The 23,738-nt window shown below is 40.7% G+C and overlaps 1 protein-coding gene across 15 annotated transcripts in view; it reads right to left on the reverse strand.

Annotated features, from left to right (window-relative positions):
• Window positions 1-23,738, reverse strand: part of Veph1 (ventricular zone expressed PH domain-containing 1) — a 255,757-nt gene that overhangs the window by 133,457 nt on the left and 98,562 nt on the right. For all 15 annotated transcript variants that reach the window (XM_087626946.1, XM_087626897.1, XM_087626911.1 and 12 more), the window contains 1 exon segment: window positions 6,291-6,511. In XM_087626946.1, the coding sequence (XP_087483072.1) occupies window positions 6,291-6,511 (221 nt within the window).

A 23,738-nucleotide genomic window follows, 5' to 3' on the forward strand; every position in this document is an offset into this window, starting at 1 on the left:
CCAGCTTCATTCTTAAGGCTTCCTTGCACAGAATAGAGGCCTGCTACACACTGTCTGGCTTCAGCCACTTCGTGAAAAATTGAAACGTCTCCATGGTCCCCTTCTCTTTTGTAATCTTCATGCCTACAAAGCCAATACCATATGAATGATGCTGCCAGGTTATGTTGTCAGTTCAAGATGTAGTATGGCTATCTTAGAGCACAGCTTCAGTAGACTGTGTACTTCAAAGCTAATCCTTGGAAAATACTTCCTTAGGTGGGCACTTAGGAATCTAGGTTCTGGCTCTGTCCTTTCAAATGTATTTGCCCCGCCACACCTAAGAACTTTTAGTGAGTGAGAGCTTACTCTTGGTACCTTCCTATTTTTCAGCTCACCATGCTAAACTCTTTAGCAATTATAGTACATTTTTGTATCCCATTATTTTAACACTAAAATTCTTTCATGCTTTGGCTTTGCCCAACTGTATTTTTTTTTCAGAAATTTCTTCTTCACTTGCTATTTTCTCTTGTTGTACACAAGACAAGAGTAGTGAGCAGTAGCCATGATAAAGCCTGAATGCTCTCCTGTCCTGAAATTTTCTCCACCAAATGAGAATTGTTCATTACTTTTGAATTTAGCTGTGCATAGGTTCTCGTGATAGGAACAGAATAAAGCCACATTATTTGCTAAAATATGACATGAAGACCTCTAGCTCAGTTCCCAGCAGAGCCCCTGTTCTCTATGAATCCTCATGAGCCTGGCTCCCATCGTCTGCACTCCTTGGCATTCTAACCTTCCAAATTCCCACAGAAATGCCCCATTAAACTCTGCTTACAGAGTTCTTGGGTTTCTCTTGGTGTATAGTGTTAAACTCTTCCATATTCCTCCTGCAAAGCAGTTCCTAAAGTGTATAGACCGCAGTAAGGTTACCATAGCAACAACTTCACTTATGGGCACCAATATTCAGCATTAGTTATGCATCTCACTGGTGTGATGAAAATATGTACAAAAGCAACTCAAGGTAGGAGAGATTTCCTTTGGCTCAGAGATAGTCCGTTGTGGTAGGAATGTCACAGCAAGGAGCACAGACAGTCACTCTGAGTTAAATACCGAGTCCTCAGATCAATTTTTCCTTTTCAGTCCAGAACTCTAGCTCTTGGGATCGTGCATCCATCATTCAGTGTCTTCTTTCAGTTAAACTTTTTTTGGGTCACTTTTTGAAAACAATCTCATAGACTTACCCAGCAGAGTGTTTTCATGGTGACTTAAAATCCAGTCAAGTGGACCTGAAAGATTAACCATTGTACTGAAATTACACTGGTTTTATGCCTACCCAACTTGTTTTAACTAACGTTTTCCTTCTCATTTTTAATTTTAAGGCATGCTTCTGTAAAACAGAGGAGAGACACAGAATCTATTCTGCCACCATTGCCACTAAAACAACAGGAGAGCAAACGCCCACTTAACTAAGCAAGAGGCTTGGGGACCCCTGTCATCATGAACTTTTCTTACAAACAACTTTTCCCCTCTATGACTCCAATGACTTTGCCTAGGCTCCAAAAGCCACATCTAAGGAAACAGTGAATCCCCTTCCTGGGCCGGAGACTGTGTGTCTGTCATTTCTCCTTCCGCTCCTCACCTTCACCATCCTCTTTCATTTTTTCCCATTTACTTCCCTATCCCATTTTCAACAATTTCTATTCCCCCGAATTTCCATTTACAACCAGGGCTTGAGTCTTTCCTCTTGCTAAGGATGCCTGTGATAGATTGCCCCCTTCTGTTGGTGCTGTGTTAGATGGACCTCTCTGGTGCCACATTTGTTTGGTGAAGGTGCCTTCTGGTGCCTGATTTCCTAAACTGAATGTGAGGGTTGGGAGAAAAAAATTGGCAGCAGCAAAAGGTTCAATGGCAAACTATTAATTCAAAGTCAAGCATGTAATGACCTGAGGTCTTCTGAGAATGCTTATCAAGGTTGCATGCACAACTGCACGGTAGCCTTGGTTTTCAACATATACCATGTGCACTTGCACTGTGTGTGCCATTATGCCACATGCCACATGCCAGCGAACACTGCTTCAAACACTTCAGCTCAGGTTCAAGACTCTGTCTGGTATGCTTTTCTTGTATGTGAAAAGTTTTCTGTTCTTATGTAAACATGATGGATTAATGATGGAAACAGACTCCGGTATTCTACCATCATCTCAGCCCTCAACTATTTAACTCCTATGTCTTTGGGTAGCCTTGGGTTATGATGCTTGGTTTTAGAAATTGCTATTTGAAAGTCAAACAAGTTTCATAAAAAACAGTAACACCTTCTAACTTGGTATTTGGACAGAATTTCCACAATGTCTGAAATAGCCCTACATGTACTTCTGACTTTTTGCAGTATGTGTTCGTGTGAAGTGACATCTCGGCAGTGATGACTATAAATTTAAAGTAATGATCAACTCTAAAGATCATTAAAGATGTTCTATGTCCAGCAGTATTAAATATTCAGCCAAAACTTAATTCTTTCTGTAAAAGTAAATAAGAGCATCTATCTCATTAGTATGCAAATATGCTAATTACACACGATATGCCAATAAATAGTAAAGTTGTATGTGTGTATGTGTGTATATATATAAATATACATACATATATATAAATATACATATATATAAATATACATATATATATAAAACACAAAGATTTGTCTTAAATGTCTTTGTGATTTATTGTCAATAAGGCTTTGATTTGTATAATTACACACACACACAGACACACACACACACACACACACACACACACACACACACACACACGCACACACACAGACCTAGGGTCACAAAAAATTCTTGCCTATGAAGAAATTGCAATTTGAAAAGCTGTGATCTACCGTAATGGTCACTGGACTCAGTGACTTTGGGGGGACTGCTCAGCCAGTCACATAGTCATGAAGAACATACTCTCCCCTTTCTCAGCTCTGACTGGATCTGACAGGCAAGCAGCCCAGTTGTCAAGGTCTTCCCAGAAGGCCACAGAAGGGCACACCGTTTGCAAAGGTCTCTTTCCCCAGCTCCACACCTCGCCTTGTCAATCCACAGGTGCCCTTATGCCTCCTCTTTTATGTCTTCAGAATTGATTTCAAAACTTAACTGTTCTGCTTGGTTCTGCCATTTAGGCTTTGTTGGGTTTTATTTAAATACAAACACATTTTTAGAAACACAGGAACAGAGAAAATGCAAATAGGTTCACCTGCTGCCCTTTACAAAACTCACTTGATGCATTCAGCATCTTTGGCAAGAGGAAGGCTCGGCTGCTTCATTTTCTCATCGTCTCTGGGATGCTAATTGTTTTTCTTTTGATAGTCGTGTTGTTTTGGCCTGAAGTCTAAAATCTGGCCTGCTGAGCGTTGTCACTTTTGTCAATGAGGTGACATCTGCTTTGAGTTTTATCATCCTTAATTTTCTTTCAGGATGGCTCCACTTGTTCATTTTCTCTTTAATTGTGAGAATCAGGGTTTTGTCTTTGCACCACACAAAAGTGTAGACCTTTCTGCTTTGGGGGCATGGACTCAAATGAGTAGAGTCACATGGTCACAAGGAAGGCTATTCAGGGAAAAGATGCTGGGACAGAAGCCTTAGCAACCAGCCCAGAGAGGATGAGCCCTGGACACAAAAGGCTAGCTGTCCACACCACACTTCTGAGGTTCCCACTGAATAATTACAATTTGTTAGAGGAGATTGACAGCAAGGGTTGAACTGGGAGAAATAATTTGAATTGAAAGAAGTTGAGGGCCGTATGTGGGATGAACGCTGACCCTTTTATTTCTTTACTTATTTTATTTAATATTATTTTTTCCATTGCTGGAGAGTGAAGCCAGGATCTCACAAGCAAGGAAAAGGACTCTACTACTGAGTTCCGTCTGCGTGCTTTCTGCTCTCTTTCCCTCCCTCCCTCCCAACTACTGTTCCTTCCTTTTTCCTTCCTGCCCCATCATTTCCTTTACTTCCTTCTCTTTTTCCTTTTACTTCCAAAAATTTCTAAAGGGAGTAATATTGCTAATAGGACCAGGGATTATTTATCAGCGATTAATTTCATGGTTCAAATATTGAGTGCAACAGCCTCGTACCGGATCCTCACTTTATATAAGGCTTTCACATGCACAAGCTCAGACATGTTTGTGGGCAACAGGTCCCTGGGCAGGACACATGTGTGAGCTTTTCATCCAGCAAGTGTGCTCATCATGGCCTGAAGAAGACATAAGGATGTTAGCTGTGCACACAGTATAAAAAACATTTAATACCAGCTGCAGAGATGAGAAATTACATTTCTGAAACTATACCAAGAAACTTAGCTGACTGCGATTATGGCATCTCATAGATGTTATTGGATGCTACTATGATAATGACATTGGTAGATAAGTCAGGGCATGTGAAATGCTATTTTTGAAGTGTGTGTGTGTGTGTGTGTGTGTGTGTGTGTGTGTGTGTGTGTGTGTTTAGGATATTTTACTTATTTACATTTCAAATGTTATCCCCTTTCCTGGTTTCCCCTCTGGAAATCTCCTAATCCATCCTCCCTCCCTCTGCTTCTATAAGGGTGTTCTTCCACCCACCTACCCACTCAGCCACCCACTCCTGCCTGACATTCCCCTACACTGGGGCATCTAGCCTTCCCAGGACCAAGGGCCTCTCTTCCTGTTGATGTCCGACAATGCCGTCCTTTGCTACATATGGGGCTGGAGCTATGGGTCCCTTTGGCTGTTGGTTTAGATCCTGGGAGCTCTGTGGGACTTGGTGGTTGATACTGCAGTCCTTCCTATGGGATTGCAAATCCCTTCAGCTCCTTCAGTCCTCTCTCTAACTCCTCCATTGGAGACCCCCTTCTCAGTCCAATGCTTGGCTGTGAGCATCTGCCTCTGTATTTGTCATGGTCTGGCAGAGCCTCTCAGGAGACAGCTATATCAGGCTCCTGTCAGAAAGCACTTCTTGGCATCCACAGTAGTGTCTGGGCTTGGTGTCTGTATATGGGATGGATCCCCAGGTTGGGCATTGGGGAACTCTTTGTCGCCTAAAAGATATTTGGAGATGACAGTGCCAAATTCACTGTCACAACTAAGGGAGGACACTACAACCAGCATCTTGTAGGTAAGGGTTCAGGTTTCTGGGAAGTATTTTATAATGCACAGGACCACCCACAGGAATGAAAGGGCCAGCTGTGTGCACTGCACAGGACCACCCACAGGAATGGAAATTCACCCTCACTCTTCAGTCCCAGGTACTTTCTTTCCAGATCAGCCAAATTTTGGTAGCTCATTCACCATCATCATCAATAATTTCCTCATGGGCAACACTCATGGATGTGTTCTGTCTTTCCCTTGTTTGACCTGACTCTTGTCACTTTCTTGTAGGAAGAGTCTCTGTACTGAGACTAGAATGGCCTTCTTGAAGTGCTTTCTGAGTTTACTCCACCATGTATGATATCCTACAGTGACTCCTACTGGATAAAATTTCAACTTCTAAGAAAGGTATGCCAACCTCACCACCTCTCATCCCTGCCGCCACTTCCTCCTCCTTCTCCTCCTCCTCCTCCTCCTCCTCCTCCTCCTCCTCCTCCTCCTCCTCTTCTTCCTCCTCTTCCTCTTCCTCCTCCCCGTCCTCTTCTTCTTCAACTCTAAATGATGTTCTTCTTGTAACATATACTTCACTCATAGAAAATGATGCCCCAATTTCAAGAAAGCCATACATGCCACCAAAAATACAGCCTGGTACAATCTGATTATCTCTCAAGACTTGGCCCAAAATATCTCTTCCTCTAGGAGATATTCCTTGATCTCAATTTTACCCCTCCTTTACCTGTAAACAGGTAGATCACACCATCTCATTGTTCTCCAAATTCCTGGAACCCATCTTTGTTAGTGTACCCTTCCCTAGCTTCTACTCTTACTCCCTCATTTTTAAAATATTGATCTAATCTACTTGGCAGTGACTTCCTTGGGTACAAGGATCATTCTCAGAATTCTGTTTATCTCTGCTTAGATTCCCAGTTCAGAGTAAATAAGTATCCATGCTTATCGAGTTAATAACACTTCCTGACCCTGTCGTTTGTACCTCATTATTATTTCTTTATCATGTTTTGAACTTCTTCTAGAGTTTTGCTGTATTTGGTTTCTATAGATATAGAAAGACTCTTGAAAGTTACCTAATCCATTCAGAGGTTACTCCTGGTTGATAAGCGGGCACAGCTCACTACACTACTGCAAAGGAAAACGTCACTGACTCCATGGTTCCCAGCATCTCTCCAGGATGCTGCTCAGAAGCACTGCTCACCTGCCACTCTCGGCCTTGCTGTTTTCCAGTTGTCGGGAAAGCAGCTTGGCGATGTTGGTGAAGCTGTTGCTCATTCGGAAGATGTCCCTGCTGTGAGGGCCCAGAATGGAGGAGAAGGCATCTGTGAGACTCTTAATTTCCAGCAGGAGAATGTGGTGGAATGAATGCTCCATGTTAGCCAGCTGGCTCACCAGGTACCGTAGGCAGCTCCTGGCTCTCTCCTGCCAACAACAGTGAACAACAACAACAGAAGTCTGTAGGATAATATAAAATCCGAGTCCCGGAACTTCAATTCCCTCAAAGAAACATGGGTGATATTAATAATGCAGGTACTTTCGGAGACAACACATCTGTGTGAATTATGTCATGCAGTGTGTCACAGACACATCACCCATTCCCATCGTAGAGACAGAAGATATTAGTGGGGGATCTTTGTCACATATCAGGCCCATCTTAGAACACATCACGGAAGGATGAGGATGGAAATCTACCGAAGCAGACAGACAGTGAACAAAATACCTATGTAAAATACATAGTGTGTTGGATGGCGAGTGTAGCAGGAAGATGAGAAATTAATATTAAACAGTGCACGAGGAGCATCTCGGAGAGAAGGTAACATTCAACATCAATAAGCTTTTTATAATCGAAATTCAGCATGCTCAGTAACATGAATAAACAATTAGAGTAAAATCCATCCTGCTTGATTCAGGGAAGTGGGATGATCTAGAAGCCGGGCCACACGGGATGTGACATTTTGTTTACTGTTTGTCTCGCTGACAATGTAACTTTAAACTTCATATAAGATCCCCAGCCTCTGAATCAGATTTCTCTTTAGCATCCTAAAAAGTCATTCCACAAATATTTCCATGTCACCATGGTTTAGGGAACATTATTTCCTAGGCTGCTGATGTATTTCAGTTGCCACAGCAATTTCATAGGACATGTGAAGCCCTGGGTTGATCCATAGATTCTTCCTCTACCCCAGCTCCCAAACTTTTCTCACCATAAAAAAATTAGAAAATTCTTTTCTTGGGAGCATTTGTCTTCCCGATGGTGAAGGCAGCCATGTGGATATTTGCTGAAATCAGCCTCGTTCTGAATGATCCTCTGGCAGCCAAACTGAGCTGAAGGGAAAATTAATCACATTGCGGGAACAAGAAAAATCTTAACTGCTCGGGACCCAGCATATGAACCCATGCCAACCTCACATCGTTTGTTCTGAAACCTTGGAGCACATCCAGGTACCTCACAGGGGTAACAGATGTGATTTTGGATAAGAAAGTGTGATGTTAGGGCAAGAAAGGGGTTAGGGAATTCTGATTTCTTTCTCAGTTCCAAAATATTTTGTCACCGGGGCTTAGTACTGCATATTTGTGCTTTAAGTCTTCCTGCAATGAAGGGGGTCAGCCGCACGTGTATGTCATAATGTGGGCCGGTCGCTGTCCAACAAGACGCATTGTTTGTTATTAAAATAAAAATAGTGGACACGCAAGGGTAATTAGTCTATGTGTCAAGGCTGTCCCACGACGGCCTTTAGTACTTGTGGAATCCTTTGAATGACATCATGAGGTTAGTAATGGTAACTATTGTAGTGGGGTAACTAGTAGTAGTAGTCATCGTTTTTATGGGGACGATACTGAGGACAGACCAACATGCTTAAAGCCACATATGTCTCTATCTCTGAACTAATTGACAATGGTACTGGCCCCTCCTACCAAAAACCAAGTTAACCCATTCTCTTTTTGGTCTCTCATTCACGATCACAGTTAGGGTGGTTTTTGCTTAATTACATTAGATTTACCTAAAAGTATCATAAACACTCTGTAAATACGGGCCAGCAATTTTCAAACCTTTTGTTTATAGAGCCCCTTAACTCTTCTTAAAATGCTTGAAGGCCCCAAAGAATTTTTGTTTGCCTAAACTGTATGTACTGATATTGGCCATTTGGCAACTAACTGAGAAATAATCACCAACTCACTTAAAAATATTAAACCATTAAACCACGTTAAATACATATGTTTATGAAAAAATCCCATTATCTAAAACAGAACTTTTGCAAATCTCTATAGGCTATAGTGATTGTTCACATGGACAAAAACTGAAGGCTCACATCTGATCTTAACCTGCTGTGTTAAATCTAGCCTCACAGAGATTATATAGTTGGAAAAGGAGGAGGATTATTGTCAAAATATCCTTGATGATTATGCATATTCTTCAAGGATAGTACATGAAAACTCAGTAAGGGGTAGTAACAACAGGCAATATTAATAGTTTTGTACTCTGTTACACTAAAATCTACTCGTCCATCCTGTAGTTTGGTTGAGTCTTTTATCCACTCATGATATTATGACATTAAGCATTGATAATCTGGCAAAACATTGGTTCATTGAGTTAAGAGTATCTTCAAATGTGGATGCATTTTATTCTATCAGAATATCAGAAACACTGCATTGGATAAAGGGGGACAGGGTCCATAACTAAGGAGCTATTGACAACTTGGTGGCTTTAAGTTGGAGAGAGTCAGTTTTCTTTAAGGGTGTTGCCCACACTAGTAGTGAATTGCCCAACATCCATGAATATATGGGCAGTATAAAATGACTCAATGGTTTATTAAAAAAAAGAGTGGGGTAACAATGATGGGTGAAGCTGGGAGAAGATAGAGAAGCAGAGACAAATATGATAAAAAAACATGGAACGGCATGTGTGTATGGGATTACCAAACAATAAAATATATTTTTAAAAGAAGTCAACATCATCACCATCATCACCATAACACCATCAACACCACCACCGCCGCCGCCGCCGCCGCCACCACCACCACCACCACCACCACCACCACCAACAACAACAACAATATCCCTGAATCCCAACTGTGAATACCACCATGCTTCTCCTCAAGAAAGTCTTTCTGCTAGGGAAACCTCCATGTTTAGAGTAATGGACACAGATTTTCAGAACTCTAATTTTCATTCCAACCTCAGATTTTATCACCATCTGTGTCCATAAGATGTACATCTGTGGATCCAACAAACTGCAGATTAAAATATTCAAGGGGGAAAACGGGCATCTGTGCTGCACATGGGGGACCATTCCTGTCATATTTCTCTAAGCAATTCAGCACAAAGTTGGTCTGGACAGCACTTACACTGTGTTAGGTGTCCTAGGAGTCATTTAGAGATGGTATGATGTGTGCAAGAGGATGAGCACAAAAGTGCTGTTTTCTGTAAAGGAATCAAACACTCTTAGGTTCTGATATCCATAGTGTATTGATACTGCTCCCCTCCCTGTACTTTTTTTTGTAACAAAATACCTGACAAGAAGCAACTTAAGGGATGGGCTTATGTGTACTTACATTTCAAAGGATACAGTCTTTATATTTGAATATAGTCTGATATATTGCATTAGCACTCTGAAAAAAATAATAATGATAAAAACAGGAACTGGGGCCAGGCTAAGAGTGTGAAAGCCTGTCCCTTAGGCACCTACGTCCTCCAGTGGGGCCACCCATCAACAAATTGTGGCTCTACATTATTCCTGATGGATTTGTACCCTTTTCATCCTTCCTAGATTAGGTTGTTGTAGTTTCCCATCAACTTTAATCACAGGACATGGTAGCCACAGAAATACCGTAAGGGATATCTTATACTCTAGACATAATCTTTCTTACCTCCATTGTGGAAGCAATACAATTTCCCCATCTGGATCAATCACCCCTCCTAACACTGTCATTCCTTTCTTAGCCTGTTGGCTTAAAGCATCAGAAACCCAAGATGTCCAGGGGGGGAGTCTGAGCTTCCAGTTCGATAGAATGTTTGTTGTGGCTTCCTGACGAGAGTGTGCCCCACTCTAGAACCAAAACTTCTAGGCCAGCACAATGTAAGGTCAAGGAAATAATAAGCGAAAATGTTCCTACTGAGTCACTAGGGATCATAATGAGCTGAATCTTTCCTTTTCACCCCATAGATCCTGGCTATGGGGGAAACTGTACCTTATATTACACACAGATTCAAAAGATACACTGCCTTCTGGAGTACCTAGTTGGCATGGTAGCCTTCAAAAGGCCATTCCATGTTTCTATCTGGCCAGCTACTATAGGATGGTGGAGAACATACTAAGACCAGTGGATTCTACAACCCTGGGCCAAGTGTTGCACTTCTCTGGCTGTGAAATAAGTTTCTTGATTAGAAGCAATACTGTGTGGAATACCATAATGGTGGTTAAGGCATTCTGTAAATCCATGTTTGGTGGTTTTGGCAGAAGCATTACACACAGAAAAGGCAAGTCTATAACCTGAGTAAATATCCACTCTAGTAAGGAGTAAGTTTTGTGGTTTCCATAAAAGTGGTCCAATGTAGTTAATATCTGCCACCTGGTCACTGGCTGGTCACTCTGATGAACAGTGACATATCTGGGGCTCAGTGTTGAGCTCTGCCTTTGGCAGATCTGGCATTCAGTAAGTGGAAGTCTATGTTGTTGAGCCCATTTATAAACCCATTCCCATTGATGGGAATGGCTGAGGAAAAGAGTTGACTGTCCATTAAATGGGTCATTCTATCTATTTGATTCCTGAACTCCTTCTGAGCTGATGAGCACCACTATCTTCACATCCTTTGTCCATTTGGAGAGATCTATCCACATGTTTTTCCCCCAGATGTCATTCTTACCAATTTTCCAATCATGTTCTTTCCAAGTCCCTGACCATCCAGCCCATCCTTTGGCTGGCTACATGGCTACAAAAGCAAATGGATTCAGGGACCAATTGCATATCTGGTTATTTCTCTTTCTAAACAAAGTGTATGACCATGTTTACTACCTGTAATTCTGCCCGCTATGAAGATTTCTCTTTGTTGGTGTCTTTCAATGTCCCATAAAGGTTTGCAATGCTGCAGCCACCTATTTCTGGGTAGTGACTCCATAACATGCACAGCCATCAGTAAACCAGGTCCTAGTCTTTTCTTCCTCACTCAACTCATAGGGAACATGTCACAATGCTATAAGTGCATGTTTGTGGCAAATGGCATGATCACAGGAGTTGAAAACAGAAAAAAAAAGCATTTAAATAGCTTGTGCCCTCAGGACCTGCTCAGATCAGATCACATTTATACCATAGCTATTTGACAAGAGATTGTTGGTATACACATTCTACTTTATGACTTGGTGGATCAAATAACATCCAGTTCATGATGAGTACCTCAGGTTGCATGGTAACTTGGTGGTTCATTGTCAAATGTTCAATTTCCACTAAGGCCCAATTGCAGCCAAAGAGCTGTCTCTAAAAGGGAAAATAGTTGTCTGCAAATGATGGTAGCGCCTTACTCCAAAATCCCAAAGGTCTCTTTTCTGATTTATCTAGAAGCCTGCCACAGGCTCTAAACAGCATCCCTATCTGCCACTGATAGGGCAGCTACCATCAGCTCTGCTGGATTACAGGGTCCACTGTAGAGAAGCCTGGACAGCAGCCTGGACCTGCTGAACAGCCTTCTCCTGTTCCAGGCCCCACACAAAGCTAGCAACTTTCCAAGTCATTTGGTGTATGCGTGGGAGTAACATATTCAAGTGAGGAATGTACTGTCTCGAGAATGCAAATAGGCCCATTAAACACCATGTCCCTCTTTTAGTGGTGAGAGGGGCCAGGTATGATAACTTATCTTTCATCTTAGAAGGAATATGTCTGCATGTCTCATATCGCAGGACCCCTAAGAATTTCACTGAAGGAGAAGGCCCTTGAATTTTGGTTGAATTTATTTCCCATCCTCTGATGCATATATATGTTATCAATAACTTCAAGGTTGCTACCTCCTGTTCACTCGGTCCAGTTAGCATAATGTCATCAATACAGTGAACCAATAGATATTTGTGGAAGAGAAAGACAATCAAGACCCCTTCTAACTAATTTATGATGCAGGCTGCTTGAGGTAAAACAGTAGAGGTATACTGCTGGCCTTGCCAACTGAAAGCAAATTGCTTATGGACAGGTGCTGAGAAGATGTAATTTGCTAAGTCAATTACTGTATACCATGTACCAGGAGATTGTTAGTCTGATGGTATGAACACCACATATGGTGCAGAAGCTGTGATTACAACCATTATTTGCCAGAGTTTTCAGTCTTCCATTGTCATTCTCCGTGATCCATCTGTCTTCTGCACCAGCAGATAGGAGAGTTAAAGGAAGATGAGGTAGGAACCACCTCCCTTGCATCTTTTAAGCCCTCAATGGTGACAGTAATTTCTACAATTCCTCTAGGAATTCAATAGTATTTTTGATTCACCATTTTCCTTGGTCAACATAACTCTAAAGGCTTCAATTTAGCCTTTCCAACCATAATATTCTTCACTTCACAGGTCAGGCAACCAATGTGAGAATTCTGCCAATTTCTAAAAGCATCTATTCCATTTATACTTTCTGGAATTGGGGAAGTAATCATGGGATGAATCCAGAGATCCACTGGACTTATTTTGAATTGGATGTTCCCCCAGATTCCATTAATCACCTGACCTCCATAAGTCTCTACTTTAACTGGAGGGCTACAGTGTTTTGTGGCATCTACTGGAATCAGCATCAGTTCAGAATCAGTATCCAATAGTCCCCAGGAACTCTGACCGTTTCCTTCCCCCAGTGTACAGTTTGTTACCTTTGTAAAAGGCTGTAGGTAACAGGGCCCCAGACCTTAGCACAACTGACTCGGTGACGGAAGTGCCATTCAGGAAGTCTCAGCAGATGGACAGCACCACCTGCCAAAACTAAAACACAGACCTAATCTATCAACGTCCATATAGTTCTAGGAAAATCTCAAAATGTACTAACTTTGTTTTTTTTATTTTAGCTTCTGTAGTTCTACTTCTGGCTAACTGTTCTTATTAATTGAATTATATCAACTCAGAATGTGGGGTCCTTTTTTATAATTGGATATTTTTATTTACATTTCAAATGTTATTCCCTTTCCTGGTTTCCCGGACATAAGCCCCCATATGCCATCCTTTCCCCCTTCTTCTATAAGGGTGTTCCCCTACCCAACTACCCCTATTCCAGCTTCCCCCTAACATTCTCCTGCACTGGGGGGTGTCCAGCTTTGGCAGGACCAAGGATTTCTCCTCCCATTGGTGCTCAACAAAGCCATCCTCTGCTACATATGCAGCTGGAGCCATGGGTCTGTCTATGTGTACTCTTTGGGTAGTTTAGTCCCTGGGAGCTCTGGCTGGTTGGTATTGTTGTTCTTATGGGGTTGCAAACCCCTACAGCTCCTTTAATCCTTTCTCTAATTCCTCCATTGGGAACCCTGTGCTCAGTTCAATGGTTTGCTGCTAGCATTCACCTCTGTATTTGTCATGCTCTGGCTGAGCCTCTCAGAAGACAGCTATTACCAGGCTCCTGTCATCATGTAATTCTTGGCATCATAGATATTCTCTAGTTTTGGTGGCTGTATATATATGGGCTCTATCCCCAGGTGGGGCAGGCTCTGAATGGCCATTTCTATAGTCTCTGCTCCAAACTTTGTCTCTATATCTTATCCTATAAATATTTTTGTTCCCCCTTTTAAGATGGACTGAAGCATCCATACTTTGTTCATCCTTCTTCTTGAGCTTCATGTGGTCTGTGGATTGTATCTTGGGTAATTCAAGCTTTTGGGCTAATATCCACCTATCAATGAGTGCATACCAAGAACATGGGGTTCTTTTAATTTATTTTTTTTCTTAAAATCTCATCTTGAGAAAAGTTCAGTGCTACACTGGGATCCTCAGCACCGAGTCTAGTTGCTGGTCAGCTGATGAAGACTTTCTACTGGCTTAAACCCAGGTCCAAGCAGTCTTTTCTGGTGAATACCCATGACATGTCCCTAACAGTAAAACTTTTACATATTTTTATCAAGGTCCTTCCTCAGGGGAAATTGGCTGTGTCCCTTCATTTAAAATGTTCTGGGTCTGAAAACTGGCTCGAATCTGAAAATTGATTCATGGGCTGGGATTCCCTTTTACCAAGATCCCATGGAGCCTTCTTTCATTAGTTTGAGAGTTTTCCCACTTATACAGATCACACAAAGTGTGTGATCTTATGTAGATCAAATGAAAATTCAGTAGGTCTCGTATCCATTTCATGTCTGGGAACATCAGGATTGATTAGCCAGGACCAAAGGTCTACCATGCGAGTCATACCACCATAGAATTCACTTTGCCTGTCAGGTCACTGTGGATATTTCTTCGTCTGTGCTGTCCATTATGATAATTACAATCACTTTGCCTTTGGTGATGCAGTGCTGCCACCTGGCCTCTGGTACTTCAGGGCCCAATTAAGCCCATTGCATTTAATTCATCCAAGTGAGCATCCGTGTCTCCAACCCTAAGGTCTGGAATAAGGAAACGAGAGATAACAAAGCTCTTCAAATGTGCTGAAGAGCTCTCAGCATTTTTTGTTCTGTAGCATTAGTGAAAGGCAAGTGTTCTAGGCATTTCCATTGTGGTGGATTAGGTTTTATACAGTTACCCACTATAGCATTACAATTTCCCTGTGCCTTAAAATCCCTTTGTTAACACTAAGCTAAGGGATATCAGGCATCTCTGAATTCTTTTCAATAGTCCATCTCTTGACAAATGTTTCATCCAACCATTCAAAGAAACTTTTGATACTTTTTTTCTTAACTGTGTGAACTTCCATAATAAAACTTAGAACCTCCACTTAGAGGGCCCATGTTTATGGGTCCAGTCTTATGTTTCTTCCACCAGTATCCTACACCCTTAAAATTCATCCCCACACATATTCCCCAGCCCTCTCCTTGAGTAAATTGGAAAACTCATTAAACTCTTTAGCAGTGTAGTACACATCCTTATGGACGACGCTTTCTACTCCCCTCTAGGAACCTGCTTAGTCTTCAGTCAGGTTATAGGTCTAGAAGCAAGTATTGGTGGGCCCTGAATGACATTAGTGGTGTCTTGCCTGGCATTTCCTCCAGAGAAAGTCCCTGCTAGTTTAGAAGACAAGGAAGGATTACTTTTCTCGATCAAAGATGAAAACGGCAGTATTTAGGGGTTGGGGTATGAGTACACCTTCTGTTGCAGGTGGAGTGACTACAGGCTCAGGTGAGAAAAACCCTTGAGTGAGTATCTGAGGGTTCAAAGTTCTTAGCTCCAATAGGGTTCTCCCATGCATCCCATCTTAAGATACAGGATCCCATTCTTTACCAATTCATGCCCTGACTTTAACTGCCAACCCTCAGAGGCTTGGACTTGAATTTTTGTTGTAATGCAGCCAACCTTACAATGAGAGTTTTGGTTTGTTTCTCTGCAATTTGATCTCTGTGGCTGTTGGAGAGAAGGCTTTCTTCCAGAACAGGCTTAGGAACCTAAGACTGTTTATGTGCATCTGGAGCTGGTCAGTTTTATCACTAAGTTCATTGTTCCTCACCATATTCTGAGATGGTGGGCAGTGGTTAATTTGATCAAGGAACTTGTTTGTTTCCTTTGTCAATGGATCCCAAGATGCTAGGAGCCACTAACTGGCATTGTCACTTCCCGTACTTTCCACAAACTGTCAACACTTTTTATTGTCACCAAGTTCCCTCTCACATTTGGTGAATAAGGATAATCAAATGCATTTGTCTCCTTAAGTTTGTAAAATAGTTCACAACATGGGCTCTCAGGGTTCTCTGAGCTCTCACGAGAGGCTTATGCAACTGGAGAGGCTTCGGTAACTGTTGGGGTTGCCAAATTAGAAAGCCTATTCCAGATACATAAAATATTCATCCTTATACCTCTGTTGCTTTAGAACCCCTTATGATAAGAAGTATGTATTATTAGTTAGGGTTTTCTAGAGTAACAAAATTTACAGAATGAATCTTTCTGTCACCTCTATGTCAGTTATACCTAAATCTATCTATAAAGGAGATTTATTAGAATGACTTACAGGCTATAGTCCAGCAAATCCAACAATGGCTGCCTCCAAACAGAAAGTCCAAGAACAACCCAGTAGTTGTTCAGACAACCAGGCTGGATGCCTCAGTCTATTTTTAGTATGTGATGGAATTTTAGAGAAGTATATTCTAATGTCAATGAAAAATAGACTTAGTAGCAAGAGTGGGAGCAAGCAGGCACACACACACACACACACACACACACACACACACAGATATGGATTAGAAGGGGGTCTTCCCACTTCAAATGATTTAATTAAGAAAAATATCCTTCACAGGTATGTTCAGTCATTTGAGTTTGTTCATTCCAGATATAGTCTAGTTGACAATCAAAAATAGTCATTACAAAGACCAAGTGTTCAAACACAGGAGGCTATGACAGATATTTCACATATAAAGCATAGCACATTGGGGTACTAGAACCAATATCCCACAGGTCTCTGGGGTTACTGCAGTAATATCTGTAATATTTGTAGTCTTGCTGAAAATGGAAAACTTACTCGATTCCTTTCTCCAGATAACATTTATCAACCAGTTCAAATGCAATAACCACAGGCTGTTTGTCAATCTTTATTTCAAGTAAAAAGTAACCTTCAAAAGAACTAGTCAGGTGATCTGGTAAGACAAATGCCTAAATTGGGTTCCTAAGTTAACCTCTATATTCTCGAATTTAAATATGCATTAGAAATTTTGAGCCAAATCACATTTCCCACTAACCATATTGAATATTAAAACCATTCAAGATTGAGATTTAATAAGACCAGTAATTTCTACTGTTTCATCAAGCTAAGTAAGTCCTTGTCAGAGTGGGGAGGTTGGGGCTAGAAGGTCAAGAGAGTGATGCTTGCCACCAAGGAACCTTTGGAGAATGTCTGGATATATTTCTGGTTGTCATAATTGAGGAGACAGAAGGGTTGAATGCAGAATCCAGTGGGAAAAGGCCAGAGATGCTGTCAAACATCATGTAACACACAGGATAGCCCCTAGCTAAGGGTCATCTAGCCCAAAGCGTCAATGGTGTCAGGCTGAGAAATCCCTAGTTAAGTGAAAACCGGCTTTTCCCCTGGTCCCACAACTGTCAATACAATCTGGTGCCACTGTCCTGATTTGTGGTAATCACTAGAGGTTTTTCAAACTGTTGCTTTGTGTTATCAGTGCAGATGTCAACTGAGTAGAGACAGTAAACAATGCCTTATGACCACTGCATTACTGTGAGAATAACTCCAGCATCACAGGTCCCCACTGAAAGGACCTAAGGAGTCATGGGTCACAATGAGGATCGATGAAATAGACACATGCTTGGCAACATTTTCTCTAAGAAACAGATAGGAAATATTTTTAACCTAGTTAGTCATATGAACTCTGTTTTCAAAAAACAGCTGTTGACAGTACTACCTGACTGTGACTAGATCTGGCCAGCAACAGCAATTTGCTGACCTCTGAACTAGATTATGTATTGGCAAAATTGCATTGGCCATATTGTTTAGTTTAGTTTTAAATATGTGTGTGATATTCCCCTTATCTTATAAATCATGGATTGGTAGATAAGCCAAGTTGACTGATGGGTATATTATATCTTCGTGGCTCTTCCAGAAAAAGACAGTCCAAACTGTTGGGACATGATTTTCTACAAAGCCCTCTCAATCACAGCCAGTGAGATGAATGCAAGGTCAGCCTTACAGGGTCAGTGGTTTTCCTTGTGCTGAAGACTGAACCCAGGGCCTCCTCCTGCTAGAGAGGCACTCTATCTAGAGAGTCAGAACCCACAACAGAGCGCTTTGTGAAGTCTCTTGCATATCTTCCAGTTTGTAGTTCCTAATGGCTACATATTAAAACTTAGGTGGGATGGAGATGTATTTTCCTCAGAATGTCACTCTTCAGCTATTTGCCTTACAGTTACAGCTTACAGTTCTGCTGGTTTCCAGAAGAATGAGCAATAGTGGGCAGCTTTAACATATGCTGAGAGGTTTTGGTTTTCTCTCTTGATTCTACCACTAAATGATAATTAAACAGATTCTTTTTAAATTTTTTTATTGTATATTTCTTTAATTACATTTCAAAGGTTATTCCCCTTCCTGGTTTCCTGTCCATAAGCCCACATTCTCTCCCCTCCCCCTCCCCCATACGGATACTCCCCCTATACGTTCACCCTTATTGCCCTCTCCCATGTTCCCCTGCACTGGGAGTCCAACCCTGGCAAGACCAAGGGCTTTCCCTTCCACTGGTGCCCCAAAAAGGCTATTCTCTGCTACATATGCATTTGGAGCCCAGGGTCAGTCCATGTACAGTCGTCTTTGGGTAGAGGCTTAGTCCCTGGAAGCTCTGGTTGGTTGGCATTGTTGTTCTTATGGGGTTGCAAGCTCCTTCAGCTCTTTCAGTCTTCCTCTAATTCCCCCCAAGGGAGTCCTGTTCTTAGTTCGGTGGTTTGCTGCTAGCATTGAACTCTGTATTGGACATGCTCTGGATGTGCCTCTCAGGAGAGATATATATCCAGTCACTTTGCACATGTGTTTTTTAGCTTCATCAATCTTATCTAGTTTTGGTGGCTGTATATAAATATATATGGGCCACATGTGTGTCAGGCTCTGAATGGCCATTCCTTGAGTTGCTGCTCTAAACTTTGATTCCATATCCCCACCTATGAATATTTTCCCCCTTTTAAGAATGAGTGGGAGCATCTGCATTTTGGTCATCCTTCTTGAACTTCTTGTGGTCTGTAAATTGCATCTTGGGTAATTTGAGCTTTTTGGCTAATATCCACTTATCAATGAGTCCATACCAAGTGTGTTTTTCTGTGATTGAGTAACCTCACTCAGGATGATATTTTCTAGTTCATTCCATTTGCCTATGAATTTCATGAAGTCATTGTTTTTGATAGCTGAGTTCCATTGTGTAGATGTACCACATTTTTTGTTTCCATTCCTCTGTTGAAGGGCATCTGGGTTCTTTCCAGCTTTTGACTATTATAAATAAGGCAGCTAGGAACGTAGTGGAGCATGTGTCTTTGTTGTATGTTAGAGCATATTTTGGGTATATGCCCAGGAGAGGTATAGCTGGGTCCTCAGGTAGTGGAATGTCCAATTTTCTGAGAAACCTCCAGAGTGACTTCCAGAGTGGTTGTGCCAGTTTGCAATCCCACCAACAATGGAGGAGTGTTCCTCTTTCTCCACATCCTCGCCAGCATCTGCTGTCACTTAAGTTTTTTATTTTAGCCATTCTGACTGGTGTGAGGTGGAATCTCAGGGTTGTTTTGATTTGCATTTCCCTGATGACTAAGAATGTTGAATACTTCTTTAGGTGCCTTTTGGCCACTTGATAATCCTCAGCTGAGAATGTTTTGTTAACTCTGTACCCCATTTTTTAATAGCGTGACTTGACTCTCTGGAGTCTAACTTCTTGAATTCTTCGTATATTTTGGATATTAGCCCTCTATCAGTTGTAGGACTGGTAAAGTTTTTTCCCAATCTGTTGGTTGCCATTTTGTCCTAATGACAGTGTCTTTTGCTTTACAAAAGCTTTGCAGTTTTATGAGGTCCCATTTGTCAATTCTTGATCTTAGAGCATAAGCCATTCATGTTTTGTCCAGGAAATTTTCCAGAGTGCCCATGTGTTCGAGACTCTTACCCACATTTTCTTCTATTAGTTTGAGTGTATCTGGTTTGATGTGGAGGTCCTTGATCCACTTGGCCTTAAGCTTTATACAGGGTGATTAAGAATGGATCAATTTGCATTAGTCTACATGCTGACCTCCAGTTGAACCTGCACCATTTGTTGAGAATGCTATCTTTCTTCCATTGGATGGTATTAACTCCTTTGTCAAAGATCAAGTGGCTATAGCTGTGTGGGTTCATTTCTGGGTCTTCAATTCTGTTCCACTGATCTACCTGCCTGTCTCTGTACCAATAACATACAGTTTTTATGACTATTGCTCTGTAATACTGCTTGAAGTCAGGGATGGTGATTCCCCCAGAACTTCTTTTATTGTTGAGTATAGTTTTCGCTATCCTGAGTTTTTTGTTATTCCAAATGAATTTGCAAATTGATTTTTCTATCTCTATAAAGAATTGAGTAGGAATTTTGATGGGGATTGCATTGAATCTGTAGATTGCTTTTGGCAAAATGGTCATCTTTACTAATCCTGCCAATTCATGAGCATGGAAGATCTTTCCATCTTCTGAGATATTCCTCAATTTCTTTCTTCAGAGATTTGAAGTTCTTGTCATACAGATCTTTCACTTGCTTGGTTAAAGTCACACCAAGATATTTTATGTTATTTGGGACTATTGTGAAGGGTGTAATTTCCTTAATTTCTTTCTCAGCCTTTATCATTTATCGTTTGAGTAGAGGAAGGCTACTGATTTGTTTGAGTTAATTTTATACCTCGACACTTTGCTGAAGTTGTTTATCAGGTTAAGTAGTTCTTTGGTGGACCTTTTTGGGATGCTTAAGTACACTATCATATCATCTGCAAATAGTGATATTTTGATTTTTTCCCTTCCAATCTGTATCCCTTTGACCTCCTTTCCCTGTCTGATTGCTCTGGGTAGGACTTCGAGTACTATATTGAATAAGTAGGGAGAGAGTGGGCAGCATTGTCTAGTTCTTGATTTTAGTGTGATTGCTTCAAGTTTCTCTCAATTTAGTTTGATGTTAGCTACTGGTTTGCTGTATATTGCTTTTACTATATTTAGATATGGGCCTTGAATTCCTGATCTTTCCTGATCTTTTATCATGAAGGGGTGTTGAATTTTGTCAAATGCTTTCTCAGCATCTAATGAAATGAGGTTCTTATCTTTGAGTTTGTTTATATAGTGGATTACATTGATAGATTTTTGTATATTAAACCATCCCTGCATCCCTGGGATGAAGCCTACTTGATCATGATGGATGATCATTTTGATGTGTTCTTGGATTCAGTTTGCAAGAATTTTATTGAGTATTTTTGCGTCAATATTCCTAAGGGAAATTGGTCTGCAGTTCTCTTTCTTTGTTGGATCTTCGTGTGGTTTTGGTATAAGATAATTGTGGTTTCATAGAAGGAATTCGGTAGTGCTCTGTCTGTTTTAATTTGTGGAATAGTTTAGACAGTATTGGTATGAGGTCTTCTATGAAGGTCTGATATATTTCTGCACTGAACCCATCTGGACCTGGGTTCTTTTTGGTTGGGAGACTTTTAATAACTGCTTCTATTTCTTTAGGAGTTATGGGGTTGTTTAGATGATTTATTTGTTCCTGATTTATCTTTGGTACCTGGTATCTGTCTAGAAAATTGTCCATTTCCTCCAGATTTTCCAGTTTTGTTGAATATAGGCTTTTGTAGTAGGATCTGATTCTCTTCTTATGTCTCCCTTTTCATTTCTGATTTTCTTAATTTGGATACACTCCCTATGACCTCTAGTTAGTCTGGCCAAGGGTTTATCTATCTTAATGATTTTTTTTCAAAGAACCAGCTCCTGCTTTTGTTGATTCTTTGTATAGTCCTTTTCATTTCTACTTGGTTGATTTCAGCTCTGAGTTTGATTATTTCCTGCCTTCTACTCCTCTTGGGTTTATTTATTTCTTTTTGTTCTAGAGCTTTTAGGTGTGCTGTCAAGCTGCTGACATATGCTCTCTCCTGTTTCTTTCTGCAGGCACTCAGCGCTATGAGTTTTCCTCTTAGCACAGCTTTCATTGTGTCCCATAAGTTTGGGTATGTTGTGCCTTCATTTTCATTAAATTCTAAAAAGTTTTTAATTTCTTTCTTTATTTCTTCCTTGACCAGGTTGTCATTGAGTAGAGCATTGTTCAACCTCCATGTATATGTAGCCTTTCTGTCATTATTGCTGTTATTGAAGACCAGTCTTAGTGTGTGGTGATCTGATAGGATGCATGGGATTATTTCTATCTTCCTGTATCTGTTGAGGCCTGTTTTGTGACCGATTATATGGTCAATTTTGGAGAAGGTTCCTGCGGTGCTGAGAAGAAGGTATATCCTTTTGTTTTAGGATGGAATGTTCTATAATATCTGTTAAACCCAATTGGTTCATAACCTGTTAGTTTCTCTATGTCTCTGCTTAATTTCTGTTTCCGTGATCTGTCCAGTGATTAGAGTGGGGTGTTGAAATCTCCTACTATTATTGTGTGAGGTGCAATGTGTGCTTTGAGCTTTAGTAAGGTTTCTTTTATGAATGTAGGTGCCCTTGTATTTGGAGCACAGATATTTAGGATTGAGAGTTCATCTTGGTGGATTTTTCCTTTGATGAATATGAAGTGTTCTTTCGTATCATTTTTAATGACTCTTGGTTGAAAGTCAATTTTATTTGATAATAGAATGGCAACTCCAGCTTTTTTCTTCAGGCCATTTGCTTGGAAAAATTTTTTCAACCATTTACTCTGAGGTATTGTCTGTCTTTGTCTCTGAGGTGTGTTTCCTGCATGTAGAAAAATGCTGGGTCCTCTTTAGGTATTCAGTCTTTTAGTCTATGTCTTTTTATTGGGGAATTGGGTCCGTTGATGTTGAGAGATATTAAGGAATAGTGATTGTTGCTTCCTGTTATTTTCATTGCTAGAAGTGGAATTATGTTTGTTTGTCTCTCTTTTGGTTTCATTGCAAGGAAATTATATTCTTGCTTTCTGTACAGTGTAGTTTCTCTCCTTGTGTTGGAGTTTTCCATCTATTACCCTTTGTAGGGCTGGATTTGTAGAAAGATATTGTGTAAATTTGGTTTTGTCATGGAATATCTTCATTTCTCCATCTATGTTCATTGAAAGTTTGCTGGATACAGTAACTTGGGCTGGCATTTGTGTTCTCTTAGGATCTGTATGACATCTGTCCAGGATCTTCTGGCTTTCATAGTCTCTGGTGAGAAGTCTGGTGTAATACTTATTGGTCTGCCTTTATATGTCACTTGTCCTTCTTCCCTTACTGCTTTTAATATTCTTTCTTTATTTTGTGCATTTGGTGTTTTAACTATTATGTGACGGGAGGAATTTCTCTTCTGGTCTAATCTATTTGGAGTTCTATAGGCTTCTTGTATGTTTATGGGTATCTATTTCTTTAGGTTAGGGAAGTTTTCTTCTATAATTTTGTTGCATATATTTACTGGTCCCTTAAGTTGGGAGTCTTCACTTTCTTCTATACCTATTATCCTTAGGTTTGATCTTCTCATTGTGTCCTGGATTTCCTGTTTGATTTGGGCTAGGAGCTTTTTGCGTTTAACATTATCTTTGACAGTAATGTCGACATTTTCTATGGTATCTTCTGCCCCTGAGATTCTCTCTTCTATTTCTTGTATTCTGTTGGTGATGCTTGTGTCTACAGCTCCTTGTGTCTTCTTTTGGTTTTCTATATCCAGGGTTGTCTCCCTTTGTGCTTTCTTTATTGTTTCTATTTCCATTTTCAATTCTCCCACCTGTTTGTTTGTGTTTCCTGTAATTCTTGTTTTCCTGTAATTCCTTGTTTTCCTGTAATTCTTTCAGTGATTTTTGTGCTTCCTCTCTAAGGGCTTCTACTTGTTTACTTGTACTTTCCTGCATTTCTCTAAGAGAGTTCTTTATGTCTTTCTTA

Source organism: Rattus norvegicus, chromosome 2 (genome assembly GCF_021556685.1).
Source record: "Rattus norvegicus strain SHRSP/BbbUtx chromosome 2, alternate assembly SHRSP_T2T, whole genome shotgun sequence".
NCBI classification, from domain to species: domain Eukaryota; kingdom Metazoa; phylum Chordata; class Mammalia; order Rodentia; family Muridae; genus Rattus; species Rattus norvegicus.